We start from the raw sequence: 26,314 nt of genomic DNA, 5'->3' as shown, positions 1-26,314 counted from the left end.
GGGTTGATTCTTTTCATGACACTGAGAGCCCGAGAGACTGGAGAGATTGATGACTGAGTGAGGCCGAGGGCCTAATGGTGAGGATGTTTATGGGATCGGGTTGCACGCCGCAGTAGGCCATATTGGCTTTATATATATTGATTTATGATGGGATTGGGATGCACGCCGCAGCATGTTTTTATTGATTTATGCCATGATTGGCTTGATATAGCGCTTGGGATGAAGGAACCCCTCCGGAGTCTGTACACACCCTCAATGAGCGTAGGTACCTACTGAGTGCGAGTGCCGAGCGATTGGGAGGATGTGACTGTGAGGACTGAGTGATGGGGAGGAATGAGTGAATTAATACTCTGAGAGTATGCATATGATTTTATCACTGAGATACATTGCATAGACATGCACACATGGCATACAGGCATAGAGATATATTGTCCTCATATTGTACGGTATCACGTCATTCATTACTTCTCACACATATTGGCATATGGGCATAGTGATGCATTTTCCACTGGCTATCTGGAAAGGAAATAAAACATCTTATTTATTGTGGAAAGGATTTTTGGGAAAATTATTGTTTTCAAACTCACTCATATTTTTGGTAACTTTTGTAAACGACTTGGGTTTTCAGTGATACACTTGAAAGGCAGAACTATTTTCAGAAATCATAATTAAGTTGAGCATTTTATCTTTGAGTTACTTCTTTTATTACTTGCTTTATGTTGTTATGAACCGGGTGTGTTGTTGTTGTTGTATGTTGTTATGAATTGTTGTTGGTTATTGGAGTTGGACTCTGACCTTGGTACAAGCTCGTCACTACTTTCAACCTAAGGTTAGGTTTGTTACTTATTGAGTATATGGAGTCGGTTGTACTCATACTACACTTCTGTACCTTGCATGCAGATATTGGATGTTGATGTTGCTGTGATCGACGGGAGCTGGATTTGAAGATGTAGTTGTGTTCCGGTCATAGCTGCCTCTTGTTCATGGTAGCCTTAGATTTATAAAAATCTGTTTATGTACATTTCGAACAGTTGATGTATTTATTTCATACCAGCTTGTAAATTCTAATCTTAGAAGCTCATGATTTGTACTACCAGTCCTTGGGGAGTGTATTAGAGTCCATTATATATTAATGGAATTGGATAGTTGTTAATTGGCTTACCTGACAGGTTGGGTTAGGTGCCATTACGACTAGGTGGATTTTGGGTCATGACAAGTTAGTATCAAAGCTCTAGGTTCATAGGTTCTACAAGTCATGAGCAAGTGTCTAGTAGAGTCTTGCGGATCAGTATGATGACGTCCATACTTATCTTCGAGAGGCTACAGGACACTTAGGATAATTTCCCATCCTTCTTTCCTTATCGTGTGGAATTGATTCAGCTTGAAACATAACTCTTTGAATTCCTTCCACACATTTGTGTGTGCATGTGAGCGCTCGGTATTAGCTGTACATCGTCGGCTTGTGATTCCATGAACGAGGTTCGAGATGTGTATTCCGTGTTTTGGTAATTGGCTAGTCTGGAGGACTTGAGGCCAGGTTTAGACTGCAACTTAGGCTTGGAAGTTTCAGCTGTGTGAACTTAGGCTCTGGTAGTATCCCTATGAGTGGAATTTGTGGCTCGATGAGCGGTTGAACTATGTGATGAGTATGATGTGAATGCGTGATGTGTTCAGATGGGTTGAATGAGATAAATAAAGTTTACTTGTGACTCAAGAGTTTGCTATTGGATACTTGATTCTTGTTTTGATGCGACTTACGGTCTTGAGTTGTGAGTGTGTTGAGGGATCTGTCATGCTGTTTAATTGTAGAGCAAAGTAAATTTTTATGTAGAACACCCTCAATCCTCCTCGCAATTTCCACTACTTGCTGAAATGGAGTATCAGTTTGCAACTCTCTAGCCATACATATTTTAAGATCATAATTGAGCCCCTCAATGAATATGTGGACTCGCTCTCTGACTGTAGGAACCAAGATAGGTGCATGACGGGCTAAATCACTGAACCTGATGGCATATTCTGACACTGTCATAGTGCCCTGACGCAACCGTTCAAACTCTGTGCGCCACGCATCTCAGAGAGTCTGGGGAAAAAACTCTTTCAAAAATATTTTCCGAAAATTGAGCCCAAGTTGGTGGTATTGCATCGGCTGGTCTACCTTCTTCATAAACTTGCCATCACTGATATGCTGTGCCTGACAGCTGAAATGTATTAAAGGTAACTCTGCTCACTTCTACGATACTCATGGTGCGGAGAATACGGTGACGCTTTTCTAGAAATCCTTGGGCATCCTGTGAAGTTGTGCCACTGAACGTAGGTGGATTATACCTCTTAAACCTCTCGAGTCTCTTTTGTTCTTCTTCTGTTGCCTCTAGCCTGACCTCAGGCTGAACCGAAATAACAAGTTGTATCGGTACTATATCGGGAACCTGACCAATGGGAACTCGCTGCTCTGGAGTACAGGCGGTAGGAGTCTGAGTTACTCCCCCAATCTATGAAATATTTGGTGCAATAGAGATTAATCCCGCCTGAGTTAATGTACCAAACATATTCAAGAACTGTGCTAAAGTCTCCTGAAGTCCGGGGGTAATAACAGGGGCTTCCGGTACCTGTTCCCCAACTAGAGCTACTGGCTACTCCTCAACTGCTGCTCTGACAGGTGATCTAGAATGCGGCACGTACCCTTCCTCGGCCTCTACCTCTTGCGGCCCTAGCAGTATGCTTGGGTGCCTGCTCAGCTGACCCGATAGTACGTGTCCTCACCATATGTGAAAGAATAGAGATACAAAGGCTCAAATTCCACAATCAAAAAATTTGCACGGTAGGAATGAAAGAAGTGGAAATTTCCTAACAGTTTTGTAGCCTCTCGAAGATAAGTACAGACGTCTCTGTACTGATCCGCAATACTTTACTAGACTCGTTCTTGACTGGTAGAACCTATGAACCTAGAGCTCTGATACCAACTTGTCATAGCCCAAAATCCCGCCACAGGCGTCGTGATGGCACTTAGTCTCTAAGACCAGGTAAGCCGATTATAATAACAATTCAAGCCATTTTGTTTTTAATATAATCCAATGGCAAAAATAATTATAAATATAACAACCTCCCATGACTGGTAATACTGAGTCACGAACTCTAACTGAATACATGAAATAATCTCAAGGATCGAATACTCAATACTGTTTGATTAATAATTAATAGTACAATAAAATAGAAAGACTTCAAGGGACTGCGACGACCAAGTAGCTCTACTTTGAATCCTTGCGATCACACTTTAACTCTGTCCGAGTCCGATAGCTCCAATACCTGGCTCTGTAGAAAAATATGCAGAAGTATAGTATGAGTACACCACGGTCGATACCCAGTAAGTATCAAGACTAACTTCAGTGGAGTAGTGACGAGGTACAGTCGAGACACTCACTAGTCTAATAACCTGTGCAATATAGTATACAAAAATAATAGGAAACAAATAACAATGATGGCAACAATAATCAACCAGTGATATACACAGCAGGGCGACAAGAACACCATAAATATTACGCAACAAATAATGAATACAAGTACAGCCAATTAATCAAGTCCTTCTAATATAAATCTTTTCGCCTATATGTTTTTCAAATATAAATCTTCAGGATATAATACTTTCAAATAAATCTCTTTCAAATATAATTCCTTCAAATAAATATTTTTCAAATAAAATTCTTTCAACTAAATCTCTTTCGAATAAAAGTCACCATGTGATACAGCATTTCAAAATCATAAAATACGGGTCTCAGCACACTTTTATATTTCCATGGCACCTCGTGTCAATTTCTCTATCACAACCGCATGGACAACTCACGTGCCAAATAGCATCATCATTTAACCACGGCACTTCGTGCCCACATTTTATATCACAACTGCACGGACAATTCACGTGCCAATATCATCATTATTTACTCACGGCATCTAGTGCCCACATTTCATATCACAACTGTACTGACAGTTCACGTGCCAATATCATCATTATTTACTCACGGCACCTCGTGCCCACATTTCATTTCATAATCCGCCTGACAATAACCACAGGTTCCCAATTTCAACATAGGTCAGACTATTATCAATTTACCAACAACAAGACAAATTGCAAAAGGTATAAAAATGAACACAAGGAAAATCATAACATCACATGAAAATTACCAACGTAATAACCCCATATCATCACATATCATCCCTGACAATAGCCACCCTTATCCCTCCTATAGTCACCCTTATCATCTTATAATAGCCTCATTTATCCCTCCGCCCTAACAATACCAATAGCCACCCTTATCGCTCCTATAGCCACCCTTATCTCTCCTATAGCCACCCTTATCGCTCCGCCCAGATAATATCCCAACACACATAACAGCAGTGAAATGCCACCCTTATACCCACATAATATCAACAGTGAAATGCCACCCTTATATCCTCAAAATAATAACTCAAATAACATAACAATTTACACGGAATATTATCATGACAACATAACAAAATTAATTCATATCGCAATTTGCCCAATGGCCACAACCAATTTCAAAGATATAATAAAATTAATTAATTTCACAACAAATAGCTCAAGGCTCCACACAATGTGTATAAAACCTCAAAACAACAATAGAGATGGAAAATACTCAATATAGGGCAACGCCTTCATTAATCCAAATTCTTGATAATTATATAACGCCTCGGTTTAAACTTATTTCATTAATTATTTGCAGATGAAAAATTCATAATAAAATTATTTCCAGAAAATATCAAATCACCAAACTCACAGAATTCACATAAATATACAAGCAATAACCACATCAAATTGTCATATAAAAACAAATTCAACAAATGCGAATTGAGACATGGCAAATAGATGATTTAATAAATGCCAATAATTATCCAATTTACTACACAATATGCCTAAGACTTTAACCCAATTAATTTTGCACATATAAGCCCGAGTACGTACTCGTCACCTCGCGTACACGGCTTTTCACATTTCACAAATGGCACATAAGACTCGACGCCTAAGGGGTAATTCTCCCACTCAAGGTCAGGCAAGATACTTATATTTTTGAAGTTATGTCGATATTCCAAAATTGCCTTCTTTCTTGAATTGACCTCCGGACATCTTAAATCTATCCAAATTAATTGTATAACTTCATTAAAATTCATCAAAAATAATTACGGATAATAAAACGTCGACTTAAAATTTCATTCTAAAAAGTCAACCAAAGTCGACGCGGGGCTCGCCTCTCGGAACCTAACAGAATTTTTACGAAATTCGAACATCCATTCCGATATGAGTTCAACCATACCAAATTCCGATAACAAATCATCCTCCAAATTTTGAATTTTTCATTTTTATTAAATTTCTATAATTTTACCTAAATTTCCATCTTAAAATACTAATTAAATGATGAAAATAATGATATATTCATGTATATTAACCAAATTCGAGTTAGAATCACTTACCCCGATGATTTTCTTGAACATCGCACGAACAATCGCCACAAGCCGAGCTCCCAAAGTCCAAAAATGAAAAATGAGATGAAACCCCCATTCATATAGTACAAAATCAGACCCCATTGTGTTGACCGCACATTTATTTGTGCGGTCGCACATCCCCGATGCTGCGGTCGCACTCAAAATTGTGTGGCCGCACTTCTGTAACTCTGCACTACTAAGTTTCAGTAAATTGACCACAACTTTCTCTACATATGTCAAAATAATAATTGTTTTACCTTTCTCGAAACTAGATATAAAGGGCTACAACTTTAGTTTTTGAATTATCTCCAAATTCCTTGTAGATTAAAATATATAAGCCTCCGAAGTCAGAATATCGAACCTGCAGAACTCCCCTGGAGTGCGGCCGCGAGCAAAATTGTGCGGGCGCGGAAAGAATTGTGCGGTCGCCGGCAGAATTGTGCGGTCCACACTTTTTCTCTGCGGTCCACACTTTTTCCCTTGCCTCAACACTCAAAAATGTGCCCCCGCACTTCCAAAAGTTTCAGAACAATATCAGAGGGCCGAAATGCCCAAACTCGCTCAAACCCACCCCGAAACTCATTCGAGCCACTCGGAACCCTGTATGAATGTACCAACAAGTCCTATAACACGATACGAACTTAGTCGGGCCTATTAAAACTAAGGAAATTCTAACTTCTACGATCGATGCCGAAACCTATCAAATCAAGTCTGATTGACCTCAAATTTTGTACACAAGTCATAAATGATATAATGGAGGTATGCAAATTTTCAGAATCAGATTCCACCCCCGATATCAAAAAGTCAACTTTCCGGTCAAACTTCCAAACTTAAATTTCTATTTAAGCCATTTCAAGCCTAAATTTAACTACGGACTTCTAAATAATTTTTCGGACACTCTCCTAAGTCCAAAATCACCATACGGAACTGTTGGAATCATTAAAATTCTGTTTCTGAGTTATTTGCTCAAAAGTCAACTCTTCGGTCAACTCTTTTCTTTTAAGCTTCTTAAATAAGAATTGTCCTTTCAATTTAATCCTGAATCATCCGAAAATCAAATTCGACCACACAAGCAAATCATAATACACATCACAAAGCTACCCGTGACCTTAAGTCGCTGAACGAGACACTAATTATTAGAACGACAAGTCGGGTCGTTACAAAAACTAAAATGCGGTCATTAACCCATATAGTAGGGGGGAAAGAGAGATAATATTGGGTTTGATGGTCCATCATTTGCTATTCTTACTCCTACTCCGATGACTACACAAGGGAGCATTGATGAAAGTTTCTCTATTGATATTGAAGGAAATGTTGAAGAAGAGCTTGGTAGAGAGAAAAAGAATAAGAAGCTTAGTTGGCAATTGCAATTTTCATTTGCACTGGTAAAAAATAAAAGGCAACATCAATGGCGCATAATGAGAATATTGCTGTGTATATGAGCTGGATAAAATCAAAATATACTCGTAAATTTATTTTCATTATGCCAAAAATGATGAAAAGTTATTGAAAAAATTCATTGAGTGGTTGGGCAAGGAGAAAAGGAAAGGTCACAGAAAATGTAAGTCCCTAAATGTATTCATTATTTCTAAAATTGTTACTTTTGCTTACATTATGTCTTGAACTTTTTACTGCTAATTAGGAATTCAAGACTAATTGCTAGTCGTGAACTTAAAAGCTGCCAATTAAGAATTGAGGACTAATTGTCCTGATTTTTGAGTTTCTAACTTTAAGTTTAGGACTAACTGTCATGAACTTAAAAGCTGCTAATTAGGAATTGAGGACTAACTGCCTGAATTTTTGAGCTTCTACCTTTGATATTATTTTTAATTTTTCAGGGGAGAAACTTATATTTATACTGAGGATAATGATGTGAGAAAGAATCCATACAAATTGTACACTCAAAAAATCAGTAGCAAAATGTTCTTCCTTGAGCTTTCAAACAGTAGCTATGTACTGGACGATAAGGTTTGATAATTTACAAGGTAATTTCTTCTTCTTCTTCTTTTGTTTTTTTAATTATTTATGACTGATGGAGTTTTTTTATTTTTTATTTTTTTTATGAAGCATATTGAAATTGCCTTATATTATTTGAGAAAGAAGGAATACTACCACCCTCGTGCCCATCCATTTCGTTGCGACTACAGATATAGTTTTCGATAACTCTATGGTTCTTGTGTATGAGAATGTCAATGAAGATGCTTCATATGAGTTCTGATGTGGTGAAAATCAACTCTATCTCACATTGTATGTGAGGGGGGACAATTAGAGATGAGGAATTGCATAGTCAAAGGTTGATAAAAAAAAATCCATGTCGACTACCTTTAGAAAACAGTGATGATGTGACATATTTTCTTTTGGGGTTATTGGACTTGAATGAGAAAAAAGCTGATGTGTATGTCTTCATATATCGTGAACCATATGAGGCTGGATTGATACACATTGAAATGTATGCGCACATGATCCCCCACCTGCTTAAGTTTTCATAGTTTGAGAAACATCATAAGTCGTTTGGAAATGCATTTAATAAATTTGATATTCAGTGGCAAAGAACACCGACACAAACTGGATTGTAAGTGTTGTCATTTACAGTATAGTTTATATGTACTTTAAATTTATTTATTAAAGATATTGTTTCATTGACTCCCTGTCTTATTATCTTTTTAGGACTGATTGTGGTGCATTCCTAATCAAATATGTTAAGTTGTTGATGATGGGGGGAAAGATGTTGACAAATTCCAACCTAAAGACATATCAAACTTCAGAAAATAACTTGCAGCAAACCTTTGGGAACATGGAGAGTGGGAAAAAAAATTAGTTATGAAATGCCATCGAAAAAAGTCGGTGATGATTATGATACTGAAAATAAAACTTCTTGTCCGAAGGAGCTGTAGTGTAATAGTATAGAAAGTCAGCTGACTTTATTGATTCTAATAGGATGTTAATGACAATTAGAATATCGCAGAAAGCATTTTTTTCCCGAATTCTGGCTCATGAGTCATGAAGTTCAATGTTGTTGTTCAAATATTCAAGACAGTGTCTTGAATTTCAGTAGCAGTGCTAAATTTTATTTCATATATATCATTTTTCCTACAAATGTGCATCAAGAAGATGATATGTTAACTAATGATAGTTCAAGTTTTTTGTCTTTTTATAACGTCAGTATGACTTTTTTTTTTCTATTAGATTGTCATGAACTTCAGGACATAGTGTTTCAAAATGTCCTAATTTATTGAAGTATTAAACTGATTTCGGGTCATATATTTTTGAAACGTCCTGATCTTTTGAGTGAATGCTAAGGGATTTGCTACTATCAAGACATTTTTCAGCTGATAACCAACATGAAATACATAATGTGGAGACTCTTCTCCATATTTACCGTCTAACTTTCTCTCCAGTGAGAATTTTCAATTCGAGTTTTTAACTTCTATGCATTGATAATTTTCAGAAGTTAAGGATATTTCAAAAAAAAATTGTTTTGAAGTTTACTTGTTTCGCTTTCATCTGCTTCGAGAGTACAAGTAGATTTTGTAATGCTTTATGTTAACCATATTCACTAATATGCAAGGTAATTATGCCGAGACAAATAGTGTGATCACACGAAGCAAAGGGGCAAAACTAAAAGCTCGAAATCAAACAATATACTCATATCAGGATATTTCAAATGATTATGTCCCGAATATTAATTGTGTACTTTGAAAATTCAGGACATTTTCAGATAACCATTTGCTAAAGTTTACTTGCTAAAATAAAAACAATCTAAACGAATCCAATTTATAACAAAAACTACAAATATTAGTATAAGATAAGTGTATATATCTATAATTCTCTATGCTTCCTTGAAAATACGTGTATTATTGGGCCTATTCCATCCTCAATGTGTGCTAATTAACTTATAAGCCAGTTTATACTCTACGAGGGGAGGAGGAGAGCACAGAAAATATGGGGATATGGGGAAGGGAAGGGGGTGAGGAGAGTAACATAAAAAAATATTTTCCTAAAAAATATTTTTTACATTTTTCAAAAAAATATTTTTCATGAAAAATATTTTATTTCGTACCAAACAAACCCTAAAATTTAAGTTTTGATATCATTCGTTTTTCATTAACTAGAACACAAAGTTATTATTATACTTGTTGCTAGTGTTATTTTTATTGTTATAATCGTGATCGTGATGGTAGTGGCAGCTTCCGTCGTCATCAACAATATTTTTATTTTCTGTGTTAAATTTAAGCATCCAACAACAGTGAAATTGATAGACATTTTTTTAAAGTTTTAGTATTAATATCCTAACTAATGCATATAATTTTAATTTTTTCCTATTTATTCATGATCCATTGCTTAGATAAATAAAATTAGAACTTAATTTGAAACTAATTGGCAAGAGAGGGATGCGCTAGCTAATTTGGAAGTATGCATCTAATGGAGATTTTTATCGAAAACTGGGGGATTCATCTAAATATGATGGCATACGCTAAACAAGAAATACTCTAACAAAAATTAATATTAAACAGTTTGGGATCCTTCTTCCTTCAGTATAAAATTGAAGTAAAATATTTCTTGTTGAACAAGAAATGCAAAATACCAAAATTGACTTCCAAAAGAAGACTAGTGATATAATTTGTACGAAATAAAAGGTATTGGCAACATCACTACTTCTATTTAGAATTCGAGAATACTGTTTTATTCAGATCTTCTCATGGATATGCATTATTTACTCAAAACGTCTCATATAAAACATTCCAACTTTTTGCTAGTCAAAAGTCACTTTTCGATATGTTTGACTTTATTTATTTACCAGATATAATTTTTATCATTTTAAATGACTCAACAGTAATATAAATTTTAAATTATTTTGAATTAAGTTATCATGACGGGTATAACTAGTTTTAAAATTTAAGTTATCTGGACTTCAGTTTTCACAAAGGAGATAAGGTATTTAAATTGAAACAGAACAATTATCTCGTGACATATATGACAAAACAATCAATAGTTTTTAAAATTGAAATTATTTTAAATTAAGTTTTCATACAGGTACTTAAGTTGAGACAGAACAATTATTTTTGAAAAAGAAAACAATTATGTTGTGACATTAACAACAAAACTGTTATTGCCGTAACGTTTTTCGTGAAAACATTCACTCATTATTCACCGTCATATTGTGTTTGAAATGAAAAAGTACTGCATTTGTTTATATTGTTTGGTCAAACTTTTAAGAAAAAAATAATCGTTTTTGAATAGTATCATAAGTTATTTTTTAGAAGCTGAAAAGTAGTTTTTTTTCACAAGCACTTTTGAAATCTTAATCAAGCATAAATTAATGCTCTAATAGAGTATTTTTCGAATTACAATAACAACAACAATTCAGTGAAATCCCACAAGTGGATTTTTGGAAGGGTATTGAGTACGTAGACCTTACCCCTGCCCAAGAGAGTAGAGATATTATTTTCGAAAAACTCTCGGCTCAAGAAAACGAAAAGAGACAAATGTAATTTTAACATAGTTGTTACTCATCCTACTAAACGATACTAACAAAGAAAACAATCTCATTCAATATATCGAGTTGATTGTGTAGGGATCCTAGAAATTTCGTAAGCTTTAAGCTTTTAAAGTGCGTAAACGAATATAAAGTATATCATTTTGCATGTCAACAACAGCTAACAATAAAAACAATATCTTTGTCAATTGTGCCTTTGGTTATATTGCTCGAAAAAACTCCAAAGGTAGTAATTGACTAATTGCAAGTAAAGGGTAGTAAGATTAGTATTTTCAAAAAGTACTAATCAATTGCACTAATCGTGTGATAATAAATTGACAAGCAATATTTAATTATTGATCAGTCACTAAATAGTGTCTCCAACTAGGAAAAAAATATGATATTAAGCCAAAAGCTCCTCGAGTTCATGTTTGTCAAGTACAATTGCACGCTGAATCAAGTTCCATACACAAGATAGCAACAATAAAGGTTTACTTTTACCAAAGGTATATGGAATTAAATTTATTTATTTATTTTGCAATATTCATGATCTAAATAATTAATTTTTTTCACTTATATCACACGATAAATAGCCTGTGGACAAAGTGGGGGTGAGGAAATGAAAATAGATTTCAATTTCAACAAAGACAAAAAATGTTAGGTAATTTTGTTCAATCTAAGACTCGATACCTATGCAATTGAGAATAGCAAATACCTCGTGAAATAGTCTGACCCCGAACATTATTATTGCCTTAAAAAATGGTAAAGATATCTCATTCCCTTTAAAATAATTTACTCTCTTTTGTTTTCTTTTCTTAATAAAAAAAATCACCCACGTGCTTTTTTTCCCCTCTCCAAAATCACCAAAAGGTACTTCTAAAAAATTACTACTCCTACCAATTACCAAAGAAGAAAAACAAAAGAAATAACGCTTCTTCTCCCAAAACCGGACGTTATTTCTCAAACATTAATTGAACCAATTATTGAAACCTCGCCAAATAAGTAAAGAAATCGAAGTCCATTATAAAAGTAAAAGACCAAAAGGAAGCAAAGAAAAGAAATATAGAAAGTCTCAACCGAAACAAAAAACAATTTAAAAAGGAAATTTGAGAAATACAAATAGTATAAAAAAAAAATTGAGTTGAGAGTCCTACATAGAGATTACACGCGGACGCTTATATTGGTTCTTGAAAGTGTCATATTCTCCACTTTCCTTGGGGGGAAAAGGTAAAGAAGAAGAAGAAGAAGAAGAAGAGAGTTTCACTGATGTTCTACTGCTTCTACACTTCTATTTCCAGTGAATATTATGCCCAATTTTTTCCAATTCTCTCTTCTTCTTCTTCTTTTGTTCTATTTTATTTTGTTTGTCAAAGAGTAAGCAGAACAGAAACAAGAAAAAGAGACAGAAAGGAGATTATATGTCGTTTGTGATCACAACAGGTGTAACTGATCTGGCTAGAACAGCTTCAGAGCAACTCTGGCCCTTTTCTCATTCCCTTTTATTCTCTGTTTTCTTTGTTAAATTTTGGAGGCAAGAAAAGTGTCTCTCACCTTCTTCCATGCCAGAAAGGTATGATCTTTATTCTTTAAATCTTTCAATTTTTGCATGTTTCATATAAACTGTTATGTGTGATGAGAAATAGAAAATCTATTTTTTTTTTCTATTGTATGATTTACATGATTTGTTGTACTACTTGTCAAGAAAAAAAGATTTTACATGATTTCTTGTGACATTGGCATTTATGGGTTTATGGGGTTTACAGGGGTTTTTGTGTTTTATATGTGCAGGACTTGTTTTGGGGCTTTTCATGTAAAAAGCTTCTGCTTTTCTAATTTGGCTACAGAATTTCTGGGATTTTCTTGGGACTGACGATTTACTAGAGATTTAATTCTTTAGGGGGGTTAAGGGTTTATCTATTTCCCAAATTTCTCAACAAATGCCCTGCCTTCCCCAAGAATTGTTTGATATGATGTCTAATAAGGAGAGGGTAAATGATGGTTGCATGGGTTCAGTGAGAAAAGTTCGGATCATTTATGATGATCCTGATGCTACTGAATCTGATAGTGAGAATGATCATAATATTCGTAATGTTGTTAGAATCAAGCGTGTCGTTAAGGAAGTGAACATTTCTAGTGCTTCATTGGAGAAAGACTTGGAAAAATGTTCAGTCAAAAGCTCCAAGAAGAGTCTTGAAAATAAGAGGGCGCAGATAAAATCGTCATCATTGCCTAAAGGAGTTAGGATGAGGAAATGGGGAAAGTATGCAGCGGAGATCAGAGACCCCTCACAAGGGAAAAGAATATGGCTTGGGACTTTTGACACTGTCAAAGCGGCTGCAGAAGCATATGATGCAAAGAAGGCTGAGTTTGATCGAAGGATTTTGTCCGAAATTGGTAAGAATTTGAGTTCCCCTCGAGCTCCCCCTGACTGTTCTATGGCTTGTTCCTCTCATCTTACAAACAGGATCAGTAGTTTGTACTCGCATCCATCCCCGTCTTCGGTGCTAGATGTACCAACATCATCAGCTGCCGCAGCAGTTGAGTGCATTGACATTCCAATGAAAGATACGAATCCAATGCCAGTACTCGAGGTAGAGCAACCAGCTTCAGAAATGTTGGAAAAGCAATTGTTACTGCCGCCTTCAGGTTGTCAAGATTTTAACCCGAGATTTGAGGATCAAATGCTATATGAAGATCCTTTGATAGTACAAGGCACCATAAGCAATAGCCTTGTGGAGATGACCGAATTCAGTATCACGAAGAAAACAAAAGCCCGACAACCAACCATAGAAATTTGTCAAAAGTCTACAAAGGGAATTGAGGACCGTCATGTGAACTGCACTGACCAATCAATCACGTCTCCTTCTATTAGTGCAGAGCTTAACATGATGAACTTCGAAGAAACTGCAGTTTCGGGGAATAACTTGAAACTTCTAGGCTTAGACGAGAATGTTCTATTTGGTAAGGATTTTACACAAACTTTTGATCCATATACAGATTTTATAGGTTTGGACACCAATTTTCTCTGCTGTGATGGTATGGAGGAATTTGTTTATGGCGTGAACGAAGATTTCAGAGATAATGTTGGAGCTAAATCGCCAAAATTGGATGAAGTTGAGCTTAAATGGTTAGACGAGGTGTTGATACAAGATCAATCAGTTTCGTAAGTACGAGTAAGTTAAAAGAGTGTTATAAAGTTGAAATTGTGGGCAATGAGAGATAGTTCTTGGGAATTTTGTTTTTGCTTCGAAGTTCTTCCCAGGATTTTTGACTCTAATCCATCACTAATGAGGTAAAGAAAAGAAAAAAAGAAGAAGAGGAACTTGTAGAATAGATGATATTCTATTTTTTGTTAGCTATTACTATTAATATTAGCTCAATTGTGCCAAAGATATAATCTGTGTATTCAAGATATGCTCCATATTGCACTTTTGTTGTTGCTACTTGATTTTATGTGGAGAATCTAGAAGGTGAAAGGTAGAGGTTTTTTTTGTCTTTTTTTTTTCCTTCTGTCTTTGATTAGAGGGGACCTTTTCCCCTTTCTCATGCTTCCAGTTGTGGGTGGTGGAAGTTGTGGTACAACAGGAATTAAATTACTTTGATGCTATGAATATTTTCTGAAAATGATGGATATCTGCCATTTTACAAAGGAAATGAACAAGTAGAAATATCAAAAGAGGGAAAGAATCAGTTAGTGGAGGATGCCAATGGCTCCTTTTGCATTCAGAGAAAGGTCGTTTTACTCTCTCCAATTCGTAACTGTTGTTAAAAGCACATAACAAAATCGTATTTCAAATATAAGGATTCAATTTTTAAAAAATTTAAATGGGTATTAAGGAATAGCCAAGCATAACTGCTATGTCCAGTAAACAATTTCAGAATTTCCAATTCATAATGTAGTTGACTGGTGAAGTAACAGGAACTAATTATTGATAATGACAAAAAATTAGTTAACATGTATGAGATATCTTTGACACGAAAATATTCGACCATATTTTTTAAATGTCACCTTTTCCCCTACCTTCCCTTTAAATTTGAGGTTTTTCAAACGTTCTTCAAAAGTTATCTAGCTGGTTAAATTTGATATGGACAGGGAGCCAATTACGTGTTGCCATCACATTAAAAAAAGAGACCACATAAATTTTCGTCGAGGATAATTTTAGACCAGAAGATAACATTGTATATATTTTTGGACTTATAGGTATACGAAGCGTAAAAGTAAATCTTTTGGAATAGGAGTATTTTTAGCCCTTTTCAAAGTTTGCCATCCAAAGCTGTATAGTTTATTCGCAAGCACAATTATTAGTGTCGCTGTAAAAGGCCAAGAGTATTCCAACCTTTTGGAAACATTGACTTCAATTTTCTGTTGGCTTTTACATAATAAGTAGTGTATTTTCGCCTTAAATCACTCGATTCCCTTTCTAATTCTCTTTACTAAGATGCGTAATGCTGTAGGACTGACAGTTTCAAAAGTTCAAGTTCCGCTTTTAAATAATCCAAGATTCAAAATTAGGCACAAGTTCAAAATTCGCAGCTTTTTAGATTTCAGTTGGTTTACACGTTTCAAATGTTCCAGCTCTTTTAAACTGGCAGTTGACTTGATATTTGAACGCAACATAAACGTTCAAATCTCTCTTTTTAAGGTTGCATGTACTTATTCACTGGTTACAATGAATAATCCATTCTTTGTCGGGATGCAAAACCGTTTGTTTCAGGCAAAGCTGCACTGTCATCACTATAATCACATAGGAAACACGTTAATTAACACTAATATGAAAACTCGGAGTCTCAAATGCTTTGACTAACCAGTATCCGTTACTTCCCAAGAGAACAGCTTCCCACTGTTCTTGTTGCTCGTTATCTTAGGGAATTGATCACCAACACTTTTCTCATGGTCTGGCATCAAATACGAAGTTGTAGTTTGTTTCACCTGACAGTCCTTTGACGACATTTTGAGTGGTCTGCGCATACTATCAACAACTTCTCCCACCAGCCATCCACACACTGGAAATATTTTCTTTCAATGCTGCTATTGTCAACAAATCAACATTCCGTGGCCCGTGCTATTTACCGGGACAAAACACCACAATACAATTATTTAATGGAAGATTATTTTATGACCCTGATGCATATCGCAGCATTATCTTACTGACCATGGGATCGATGATCAATGCTCTTGCAACCCTGCGCCACCACATAAGGGACATCGAGACGTGTATTCAGAGCAGAACCTTAAGGGACAATCATTTGTATTTCCTGATCATCAGAACAGAGACAGCGTATAAAAAGTTCTTTGAACCACAAGTCATGATTTTCTTTCCTATCAATTATGTACTGAACAAAAGCTGATTCCCTCATTCATAAACCTTGCCATATGAAACAAAATCCGTTCAAAAACCACGATTAGATGAATCACAAGATTGTGCACTAGGTTAAGAGGTCTCCACTCCTCGCAAATCCTTTCATCCAACTTCCCATGTTCCTCCTTGTACTTATGTTCCTTCTGTTTGCACCAGGATCTTATATGCACCGCATCTGAAAAGCTTATCGTTACAGATTCTGGATGCTGAATGAATGCATGGAGCTGCTTTTCAAAGTCAAGCACCAGTGCAGTATAACATCATGCAAGGTCGCCCTGCCACATGGTATTTCAAGCTACTACGAAGAAGACGTTGGACGGGAAGGAATGGTCAATTCTCACTGCCTCCATCAGTAAAAGCCAATTCACACACTAGAGCAAGATGATCACTTCCCCATTTCTGCAGGAAAAAGAAACTTAAATATAATACGATACTTAGTTATGCATTAAAAAAATTGGAGAATTTAATCTTAGCAAAAATCAGTACTTTTGGCATGTTTACATGATCCCATATTTTTTTTTTTACATGAAATCCTTAAAATGGGATATCAGAGAAATCATAACCCTCTCACTTCCAACAAAGTATGATATTATAAAAGAGTGAAGTGAAACTTGCCAGCAAGTTTCATGGGAAAAGGAAGACTACTTCGGATATGGCCTTACAACCTTACTAGTATTTAACGAAATCAGTCGTGGGAGATAATATCCCCTGACCAGACATTTTCTTCCCTGAACGTCGCACTAATTTTGAAGTGGCACAAACATGTAAGAGGTCCCTGCCAATGTACAGGCTATATTATCAGCTATAATGAACTCATTAATTCATTTCTTCTGCAGACACTGCTATAAAATCAAGTTGTTATTCTCCAGTAAAAGGAACTCTCACTAAAATTTTACCGGTGTTGGTTAGTCACTCAAATTAGTAAATTGGTTACACCGATGAACCAAGATTAAATGCAAACTAGCGGAATGCCATCTAAATAATTGCTGCAGCTTGTGAATGGCCGACACAGACGGTTCATCAAGGTGATTATAGGAAAAAAGGCGACTTCTATAATTTAAAAAAAAAAAAAAAGAGGGGGAAAAATGGTGGTTTCATCCCCATCTTCCAAGTTCAGCTATAGGATACGGGAAATTTTTAGCATTGCTGTAACTTCTCAGAATGCGCCTTCCAACAGAAAAACATTTCTAAGTCATTATTTTTATCATATCCTCTACAGAAACAAAGCACTTAAATGTTTTCCATAGTAGCCATAGCTTAATATACCTTACTAGGAAGCCCTCTTGTTCTCCTTAAAATATCAATAGGTAAGGTATCAAGAACTCTTACTGGAACAAACTCTGTTGTGTGCCTGTAGAACCTCACAATGTTTAAAAAGAAAAAAAATACCATTGACATGAAAGAAATTCTCAATTTCAGGTAAGTTTATCCACTGCTCCTTTAAAGTAAAGAGTACCATATATAGTCAACAGTCCCCATAAACTTGGAGTGATATGATGTCACCAAGGGTTCTCCAGAGTTGTCCCTGGTTCCAGAGCTTCCCTAAACATTAAAAATACGAAGACATCACCTACAAGCAACATGGGACTAAAGCTCTAAAAACCGAAACCTGTTCGCCAAAGGCAAAATAATAAGCAGGTAAGAAAACTTTTGGGAGAGAAAAAGATTAACCCCTATGTTTCGAATTATTTAAGCATTTGGAATTCCAACTTGGGCTCATTTAGAGCATCTATTTGTATTTCTACAGAAAACTGCTAAGATTAAGGGAAAAAACACCGCCAATAGTGAAAAGACAACAGAAGTAAGCAAGAGCAGGGAAAAAATAGCCCCGCCCCCTTCACCTCCCCCCCCCAAAAAAAAGCACGTGTACAGTGAAAGAAAAAGAGGGGGACAGAAAACAAAAAGAGAAGAATAAGAAGGAAAAGAAGAAAAAAGAGAACATGAAGAAGGTAAAGGAAGCTGTCCCCACCATAAATCACAGCCTGAAACTCTTTTGCCCAGCTTTTCTTTTTCATGCTCTTCTTTTTTCCAGCTTTCTTCTCAATTTATCATGGTTTGCCATTTTCCCCTCCTTTTGACCTTATGATAATTCTCTTTTTTTCCCTATCCTTTCTTTAATTCAATCTCGAGGGGAAATATACCTTTTTGCTCTAACTTTTAACAGTAATTGATTAAAGAATTTAATCAGAAGAGGCTAAGGGAATCCAAGGTATAGGTAATACCCTTTTTCTTTTCTTTTTAAAAAGATTTTAACAAATGAAAATATATGCTACAATCAATTAAATAATGGCAGAGATTCAGTAAAAAAAAATTGAAGCAGGGAAAATTTTGCAAGAAGAGAATATACAGGAACTCCAGCATTGGCACTGCTCAGCTGTAATTGATGTATCAGGTGACTAGCTCCTGTCCCGGTAGCAAGCCTTAGCTCCTCATCACTCCATCTATAAATTAAGCTGTTCAACGTTTATAGGACTTCATTTATGAGCAAGTAATACTCCACAAGTGAAAGATACATTAGCCACTTATTGTTAAAGTTAGAACCATTTGTCATTTGAAATTGGTAAGGCATCAATTAGGTGTGCATAAATTATAGAGAGCACATAAAGAACCTTGACTTGAAGCTTCTATTTTGCGATGGATAGATTTGGCCAGAAATTTGCTTCCGTTCATGCATTTGGATGTCCAACTGTTCCAAATGCCAAGTGATTTAGAGAAAGTAAAATATTTAAATTTGAAGAAGGTAAACCGATGTGCAGAACATAAAAATCACAAAGTTCAGTAGCTAGGACTCACCTTACTTGAAGTCAAAAACTGATACATTGCACTCTGAGCAACAATAAACAGAAAATTAGATCTGCAAGATCCAATATAAGATTTTCTATGTTTCAGAGTAAGTAAATTACCTGGGGCATACTATTAAGATCTCCAGCAAGCACAACTGGTATATCACCCCACTCTAGTGATAGCCTTTGGGCACTCTCAAGAAATAGTCTAACCTATAACATTAACCGACATTATTAAAAAAATTCCCTGATAAATAAGAGGTTTTTTGGCTGGATTTTTTTTCATAGTTCAAGATTGACCAACAGGAACATTGTCTATTTCCAATAAGTCTAGGTAAGACTTTGAAGCATTTCAATTTTCAAGTCGACTGGTTATTCCTAGTTCTTTGGAACTTTATCACTACAAAATCACCCTTTGAACCGTATAAGATTTAGTTCAGAAAATTTTAATTTTCACTTGGAAAGTGAAAAAGTCTAGAAGAACTAGTGTTTAAGCAAAATAAATGAGGCTAGTCCTATGCAAGCCTTAATTAAGAATGCTACAAGAGATGTTATAGGACACACAACCTGTACAATACCTGAACTTCTTTTGAACATAGGTTTATACAAAATGTTTGCATAAGTACGAGGGGCAGAGAAGGGATGCAGATCGCCTGGCAGGTCTAGATCAAATTGTTGGTCCTGGAACCAAACTCAGTAACATCACTACCCTTTGGCCTTTGTTAAGAAGGTACATGTAAATAGGCATCACGTAAAACTGCTATAAAGGATGTGAAGCTGTTCTAGGAAGGAATTGAAGTTAGACCACACTCAAGCAGAGGGAGATCAATAATGTCATACTTCTCAAAATGGAAAAATTTGCTATTAACTTCCCAAGCATTAAAAGGGAGATAAACATTCCGGAAGAAATACCATGCAGCACTGGCGCACAAACAAACCAATTGATCTGTGATGGTTTTTGTTCTTGGCAGGGGGAGGTGTTTAGGTGTTTTTTTTTTTGGGGGGGGGGGGGGGTAGAAGATGGAAAATTGGTGCTGGCAGATTGAAAGAAAAAAAAAATACAACTAAGTTATAGCCCGTCAAGTCTTTAGTGACAATGGTATTACCATGAAACAATTGAATGTTAGTTGCTGAAAATATTTACCTGCCCCAACTTAATGTCTCCACGGTTAGGGTTGAAGAGTACATGAATATTGCCAACCACAAAGCTTCGTGATGATATACTCCTACACAAAAATTTGGACAACCATAACCAAACAGATTAAAAAGAATTTAGAGGTAAAACTTACACAAAATACTGCAAAAAATGACAATTTTTAAAAGCTCAACATGTTGAGAATAATGAAAAAATAGAGCAAACTTACTCCGAATTTGAAGCACCCATATCCTTACTTGAGTTTTTCACGTTCATCTGAAAAGTATGAAAAGAACTACAGATCAAAATAGGCTCCAGCTGAATATTAGAGTAAAATTAACTCTTTGCGACCATCTTGTAATGTACAGGGGAAACAGAAGGCAGACTTGCATGGAAATCAAAGAAGTATCGTATAACGTCCATCTCTAGCACAGACTCTAACAAATGACGAACCCATCTGTCCCTTTATTCATAACATATGCAGCTTGGGTAGAGTGCACGTATGTCATAACACCACACTTCTATTCTTTCGCCAGGATGGGGCTTTTTGGTGGAGGGTTGACTAAAGGAGCTAGACAATAGACTTACCTCTGAGATTAAAAAACCTCTTTTATAATAATTAAGACATCTGATATCATGGAAGCTGAACACGAAGTTGTGTCAAAGAGATGGTAAATCCATGAAACAGCATGTATTTCTGAAAATATCAGCACACTTTAGTTTGATCAGCTGATTTACTAACAATCCAAAGCAACCTTCTTATAGTAAGTTAGTACTTAGTAATTATTCGAATCATAAGAAGCAAATTGGAAGTGCCAAAGAAAGAGAGATAATGTTATACATAGAGCAAAAACAACCAAACAGAAATTTAATATTTTAAATATAGCACATAGCAGGTTTACCTTGAAAACACAAAGTTGGCAAACATTATTGCGTAGATCAAACTTCTGAAATTCTATGCTCTCCTCGTGCAGAAGGTCAAATCTGCAACCAGATATATATTTGTAATATGAGATAGTAGAATAAATTGGATAAACTAGTAGGAAAAGCTCGTAGCAATAGGTTTTCAATTTCCATAGAAAATAACCAATATTGATAAGAAAAAAAAAAACTTTTAGCAGTAGGTCTTCATATCCCATAAGAAGAATCTACAGCTTACTAAGCAACAACAAAATCTGAAAGAAATTAAGAAAAAATCAAGGCCATACAGTTCTCTCTTCCAAAATATAGCACAACCATCACATGTATCACCTGTACGAGCCTAGTAAAGGGAAAATAAAACACACATTTGATTCAATATGTGATAAAAAAGTACAACATACAAATCATCCCTAAAGAATTTCAGCCATAATTATAATGCACCTGGTAAACTCCTTTGAAGCCCTCTTTCTTGAGGAGATAATCTAAATCATCATAACAATCAACCTCCTGCGGGCATACGAGTATAAATAAGTTTCTCTAAAGAAGCTGAACATCTTCATAAAGTGTTTAGCAAGTAATGCACTTTCTAAGAAGATAATGAAACAATAATTTCAACTATAATGCTATTTATTTCTTAGTCTCTCAGCTCATTTTCTTCCCCTTTCTTTTTTGATGAGTAAAGATACAGAAAGCTAGAAAATTTGAAATTAAAACTTACCTGGAAACACATTACACCCGGATTATATTCTCTAATTTCCTTGCGAATAAGCTGCTTGCGGTAGTCCCAATCCAAATATTTTGGAGCAACATTGTGGTACAGATCCTCATGATCAGCTGCATTTTTTACCCCTAGTATATTATACGACATAAAAACAACCCTATCTGCAAAATCAAGGTGACTATTCAGACATAACAAAAAAGGCAATGCACTTGCCAAATTAAGAAGACAAATAATATTCAATATTTGGATTGTAACAAAAGAAATTTTGTATAAATTCGTAACTAACCTTGATATGGGGAAACATTGTGAGTAGAATAAACCCACTTGCGCTTATCCTCTGCACTCGTCCTCTTTGATTTTCCTTTATGCCGCTTTTCTTTGCGCCTATTGTACGAATAAGTGCTGGAAGTTGCATATGTATGGGTATAGGAAGTGGAAGTATGATTCAGAGTTAGGGTTTCACTTTTAGTCTCAGTTTGACGTATTGTTACTCTTTGCTTCTTTTTGCTGCGGTGTTGACCAACGTCGTGTTGACTAGTTCTAATCTCTTTGAATCGGAAGACCGAGAAGGCTTCTCCGCCGGTGGATAACCGCCGTCGCCGGTTCGGCCCATGTTCCCGGGAGGTTTAAATTTTGGCGGCGCGTGCTTAACCCTTTATCGGACGAATAGGGGAAAAGTGAAAGATGCATAAGTATGCCGCTATGTTAGAATTGGCCCTATATTTTCGAATATTAGAAAATTTATCCCTCTTATTTTGTCATTAATGACGAATATAACCCCTTAATAACTATTGACTCACACTAAGATAACACAATCCTACTGACAATGTGATATAGATCTATAATGGAATATAAAAACATTGCATGTTACATGTTAACCTTATCATGAGTATTTGATTTCAAGGAGAACGTGAAGACGAACTTCCAAGAAGAAAATTTTTAGTTACTCCATTTATTTAAGTTGATCAGGATTGATTTAACTTAATTTTGATTCGATATATTCAATTCAATGGAGAAAATTTTGAAATATTAGTTTGAAAAAGGACAAAGGAAGGCTAAAAGAATAATGTCGATAGTGATATAAATAATATATCTATTTATAGTTATTTGAGTTGTTCAAGGAAATAATTATTTGTCATTTTAGAAAAGAGGTCATATTTTGCTTATGAACAAAAAAAAAAAAAGAGGTCATATTTTTTTGAAGGGACAAAGGTCGAAAGGAAATCAACTGAAGTAATGGAAGTACCTACTAGTCCATATACTCCTAATTGTTACATCTCCTTTTTTTTGTCTCAAAAGTCAAACCAAATTATTTATGAAAATAATTTCTAAATATACACTTCTATCATTTTCATATGACTAAAATACAATTTATAGTTCCTTCACGTAGTTTCAAAAAATCGAAATTTTGCTTTCAGAAAATGGATTGAGATCATCTAATGTAGTTAAATGCCGAATAAATTAGGAACAAATGATGCCTGTCAAAAACACCTAGTGACTTGAAAATTATATCATACTTATAAAGTGATACTTATATTTATTTGACTGTATAGCTTAAATTATGAAAACTGGCATGTGAATGCCAACATTTCTTAGCAATTGACATTGGAAGTGCAAAATGACTTCCAACTGACAATTGCCTGCTTCTTTCAAGAACTCAGCTCTGGTCCTCCAATATTTAATGCCATAGTTTCTACAAAAATCCCAGTTATCTTTGCTTTGCTGTCTCTCTGTCCTAATAATTTCCTCACCTAACCAAATTCAATTCAAGAAAACCAAAATCAATAATAACAAAAAGAATTACAAATATTGAAACAGTGTCCTTTGTTATTCATGTCAAGCAGAAATGACAAGGAAAGTTGTTTTCCCTATTCTACTCCCAATTCTGCTTCTTTGTCTGCCATATTTTATGGTAGCAAAATCTGTGATTGAACCTTGTAATGCATCTGATTCATGCTCCTCTTATCTCTCCTATCGCCTTCCGTTGGACTCCAAGATTTCTGAAATAGCATTCAGGTTTAAAGTCAATGTCTCTGATCTTTTAGCAGCCAACTCTATTGGTTCAAATCAAGTAAACCAAATCCAACCTGAAAAATCATTTGTGAAGATACCCATTTTGTGTTCATGTGTCAATGGCATACGACGATCTTCGTCTACTCATTACACGATTGGAGTAGCTGATACATTGATGTCAATATCAGAACTGTATGGAGGACTTGTTAGTGCAGAACAGATTGGTATTGCAAATGGAGTTGATGCAGAACATCCTTTAGCCAGTGGACAGAGTCTTGTGATTCCGTTGCCATGTACATGTTTCAATAATAGCAATAATGATGTAGACAGTGTGTACATGTCATATGTGGTACAGAGTGGAGATGACTTAACAAGAATTGCAGCAGAATATGGTGTCACAGTTGGCAATTTGGAGATCATAAATGGGCTTGGTCAACCTCAAATTGATCCTGGAGATATTCTGGCTATTCCTCTTGCTGGTAAGTAAACCAAAGCCCCCACACACACAAAAAAAAAATGTTACTGGGAAAGAAACCTACTAGTACTACAATTTATTGCGAAAGGGTCAAAAGTATGATTTTACTATACACAATATCTTAATTTTATCCGACGTAATACATTGAGACATTCATACTCTTTTCGTTAGTAAATCCTCTCATACTTAAATATAGAGCGAACACATGGAATCCACTCTGTCCATGTTGGAGTTCCATTTGAGTCAATGATAAATAAGAGATGAGTTGCAAATGGCAAGGGCAATAACCCCGAAGTATAATAGATGTTAAAATTAAGATATTTTGTATAGTAAATTTGAACCTTATATATATTTTATTCTTATTCCACTAAGATTATATCCTCTGCAGCATGTTCAGCAGCAAATCTGAATTGGTACAACGAAAGCCTAATAATTCCGAATGGTTCTTATGCTTTAACTGCTAACAACTGCATCAAATGTGGCTGCAGTTCTACTGATCTCAGGTAACCAATACCAAAAATCGATCATCATATACATATATTTGCTTATCAATTTCAAGTTTAAATTATTTCGAACACTTTATCTTTTGATGTTTGATCGAACAGCATGGAGTGTTCAGCTTCAGGAATTGTGGATAAATGTTCACATTTACAGTGCAAAGACTCCAATCTCTTTATCGGAGAAAGGCACGAAAAGCACACAGCATCTGGTAATTGCAATGTTACAGCCTGCATTTATCGTGGACATCTTGGAGGCAAAACTTTTAGAAGGTATTAAAAATATGGCATATATCTCCAGGCAAATTAAACAAAAGATATAAAACTAACATCTCTCTTTGTTTGTTTTGCAGTTTGGTGAATTCAACTGATGTCAAGTGTTTAGGTAATAAAATCATATCCCAATTCTTGAAAAGATGCTTCCTCGTTTGAGATTTGTTTTATAAATTTCTCAGTCCTAATATAGGTGTTTAGTTTAATTTACTTGTATTTTTCTTTGGGTATGTAGGTAACCAGAGTCAACATACAGGGTTATCAATGGCGTCTCCAGCAACTGATTTGGCATTATCTCCATCTCCATCCCCTTATTCAGCCAAAAGCCACACATTAGAACTCATGAATTCTAGTCCTGCGCATAGACATAGCAAAAAATCGCTATCTCAAGCGTTACACTTTAGTTTATTGGTTTTGGAGCTTATCCGTGAAATATTCTTGTAAAAGTTTTTTGTTTTTTGAATTAAAGGGGGGGCCGAGGAGGGGGAGTTGGAAAAAAAGATTTAGGAGAATTGAACATACACCTATTGTGTGAAACGCTAACGAATGTAGGGATCTTGATACGTTGCAATCGATTTCCACCGGCCTTTTCTTGTTCCTTGTATTTCTTTGGTTAAAGCATATCATATAGTCATTAATCAAACTGATGGGAATGGCTGAGAGGAGAATTTATTTAGGTCCCCAACTGGCTTTTTCTGGCATCTTCAAACTGAGCAACACTTTTATTCAAGCTAAGAGGTATTGCTTATTTGGAAATTGAATATGAAGTCATTTACTCGAAAGAAATCCTGTTTTGGTGTTTTCAACTTGAGCATCCGTTTTGAGACACACAGTAAATCAGTAATCACTAATAAAATTGTTTTTTATTACTACTACAAGTTTTGACCATCCATCAAAACTCGTAATTTGATTTAAATGACTTATTTTTGTTAAACCTTATAGTAGATATTTATACCCCCTCCAAAACATAAATAGAAATTATGTAACCAACTAACCAAGCATGCAATAGTGATACCTTCTCATCCCAATTATATGGCATAATTTTCATTGATTTAATATAAATTAAAATTTAACTAGACCTTTTAATGTCGGGAAAAAAATAACTAGATCTTATCTGTTTTCTTTTTTCCAAAAATAGTTTTTCCCCTTATTCAAACAACTACATCG

General features: G+C 35.4%; 3 protein-coding genes across 9 annotated transcripts; 2 read left to right on the top strand and 1 right to left on the bottom strand.

The window, feature by feature from the left end:
* Window positions 1-12,158: 12,158 nt before the first annotated feature.
* On the top strand, window positions 12,159-14,465 carry LOC104116085 (ethylene-responsive transcription factor CRF6-like). The gene is made up of 2 exons (XM_009626877.4): window positions 12,159-12,539; window positions 12,758-14,465. Exon 2 carries the CDS (start codon window positions 12,907-12,909, stop codon window positions 14,134-14,136), a length of 1,230 nt encoding a protein of 409 aa, XP_009625172.1. The 5' UTR covers window positions 12,159-12,539; window positions 12,758-12,906; the 3' UTR covers window positions 14,137-14,465.
* A 1,020-nt stretch (window positions 14,466-15,485) lies between these two features.
* LOC104116086 (carbon catabolite repressor protein 4 homolog 5) lies at window positions 15,486-22,731 on the bottom strand. 7 transcript variants are annotated; one of them, XM_070197731.1, is made up of 15 exons: window positions 22,176-22,731; window positions 21,887-22,050; window positions 21,610-21,675; window positions 21,456-21,508; window positions 21,150-21,231; window positions 20,477-20,523; window positions 20,257-20,338; window positions 19,233-19,325; window positions 19,123-19,155; window positions 18,939-19,015; window positions 18,677-18,782; window positions 17,786-17,871; window positions 17,596-17,680; window positions 16,995-17,104; window positions 15,486-16,728 (listed from the first exon to the last, which is right to left on the bottom strand). In XM_070197731.1, exons 2-14 carry the CDS (start codon window positions 22,034-22,036, stop codon window positions 17,015-17,017), a joined length of 1,050 nt encoding a protein of 349 aa, XP_070053832.1. In that variant the 5' UTR covers window positions 22,037-22,050; window positions 22,176-22,731; the 3' UTR covers window positions 15,486-16,728; window positions 16,995-17,014. The 7 variants fall into 7 exon arrangements, with proteins under 7 accessions (XP_070053832.1, XP_033517163.1, XP_018633166.1 ...); XM_033661272.2 differs by having other exon boundaries at window positions 17,000-17,104; XM_018777650.3 differs by having other exon boundaries at window positions 18,677-18,770.
* Window positions 22,732-23,607: 876 nt separating this feature from the next.
* LOC104116084 (lysM domain-containing GPI-anchored protein 1-like) lies at window positions 23,608-25,745 on the top strand. The gene is made up of 5 exons (XM_009626876.4): window positions 23,608-24,381; window positions 24,766-24,880; window positions 24,983-25,147; window positions 25,228-25,259; window positions 25,383-25,745. Exons 1-5 carry the CDS (start codon window positions 23,736-23,738, stop codon window positions 25,589-25,591), a joined length of 1,167 nt encoding a protein of 388 aa, XP_009625171.1. The 5' UTR covers window positions 23,608-23,735; the 3' UTR covers window positions 25,592-25,745.
* The last annotated feature ends 569 nt before the right edge of the window (window positions 25,746-26,314 follow it).

This window comes from Nicotiana tomentosiformis, chromosome 3, assembly GCF_000390325.3.
Source record: "Nicotiana tomentosiformis chromosome 3, ASM39032v3, whole genome shotgun sequence".
Taxonomy (NCBI): domain Eukaryota; kingdom Viridiplantae; phylum Streptophyta; class Magnoliopsida; order Solanales; family Solanaceae; genus Nicotiana; species Nicotiana tomentosiformis.
This window is presented reverse-complemented; position numbering and strand designations above follow the sequence as displayed.

Coding starts and splice junctions, on each gene's coding strand:
- LOC104116085 (XM_009626877.4), top strand. CDS start 12,907: ATGCCCTGCCTTCCCCAAGAATTGTTTGATATGATGTCTAATAAGGAG.
- LOC104116086 (XM_070197731.1), bottom strand. CDS start 22,036: ATGTCGTATAATATACTAGGGGTAAAAAATGCAGCTGATCATGAGGAT. Junction 21,232..21,455: donor ATATTTTGGAAGAGAGAACT/GTATGGCCTTGA, acceptor ATCTGGTTGCAG/ATTTGACCTTCTGCACGAGG. Junction 18,783..18,938: donor AATAGAAGCTTCAAGTCAAG/GTTCTTTATGTG, acceptor AACGTTGAACAG/CTTAATTTATAGATGGAGTG.
- LOC104116084 (XM_009626876.4), top strand. CDS start 23,736: ATGACAAGGAAAGTTGTTTTCCCTATTCTACTCCCAATTCTGCTTCTT. Junction 24,382..24,765: donor TCTGGCTATTCCTCTTGCTG/GTAAGTAAACCA, acceptor TATCCTCTGCAG/CATGTTCAGCAGCAAATCTG. Junction 25,260..25,382: donor AACTGATGTCAAGTGTTTAG/GTAATAAAATCA, acceptor TTGGGTATGTAG/GTAACCAGAGTCAACATACA.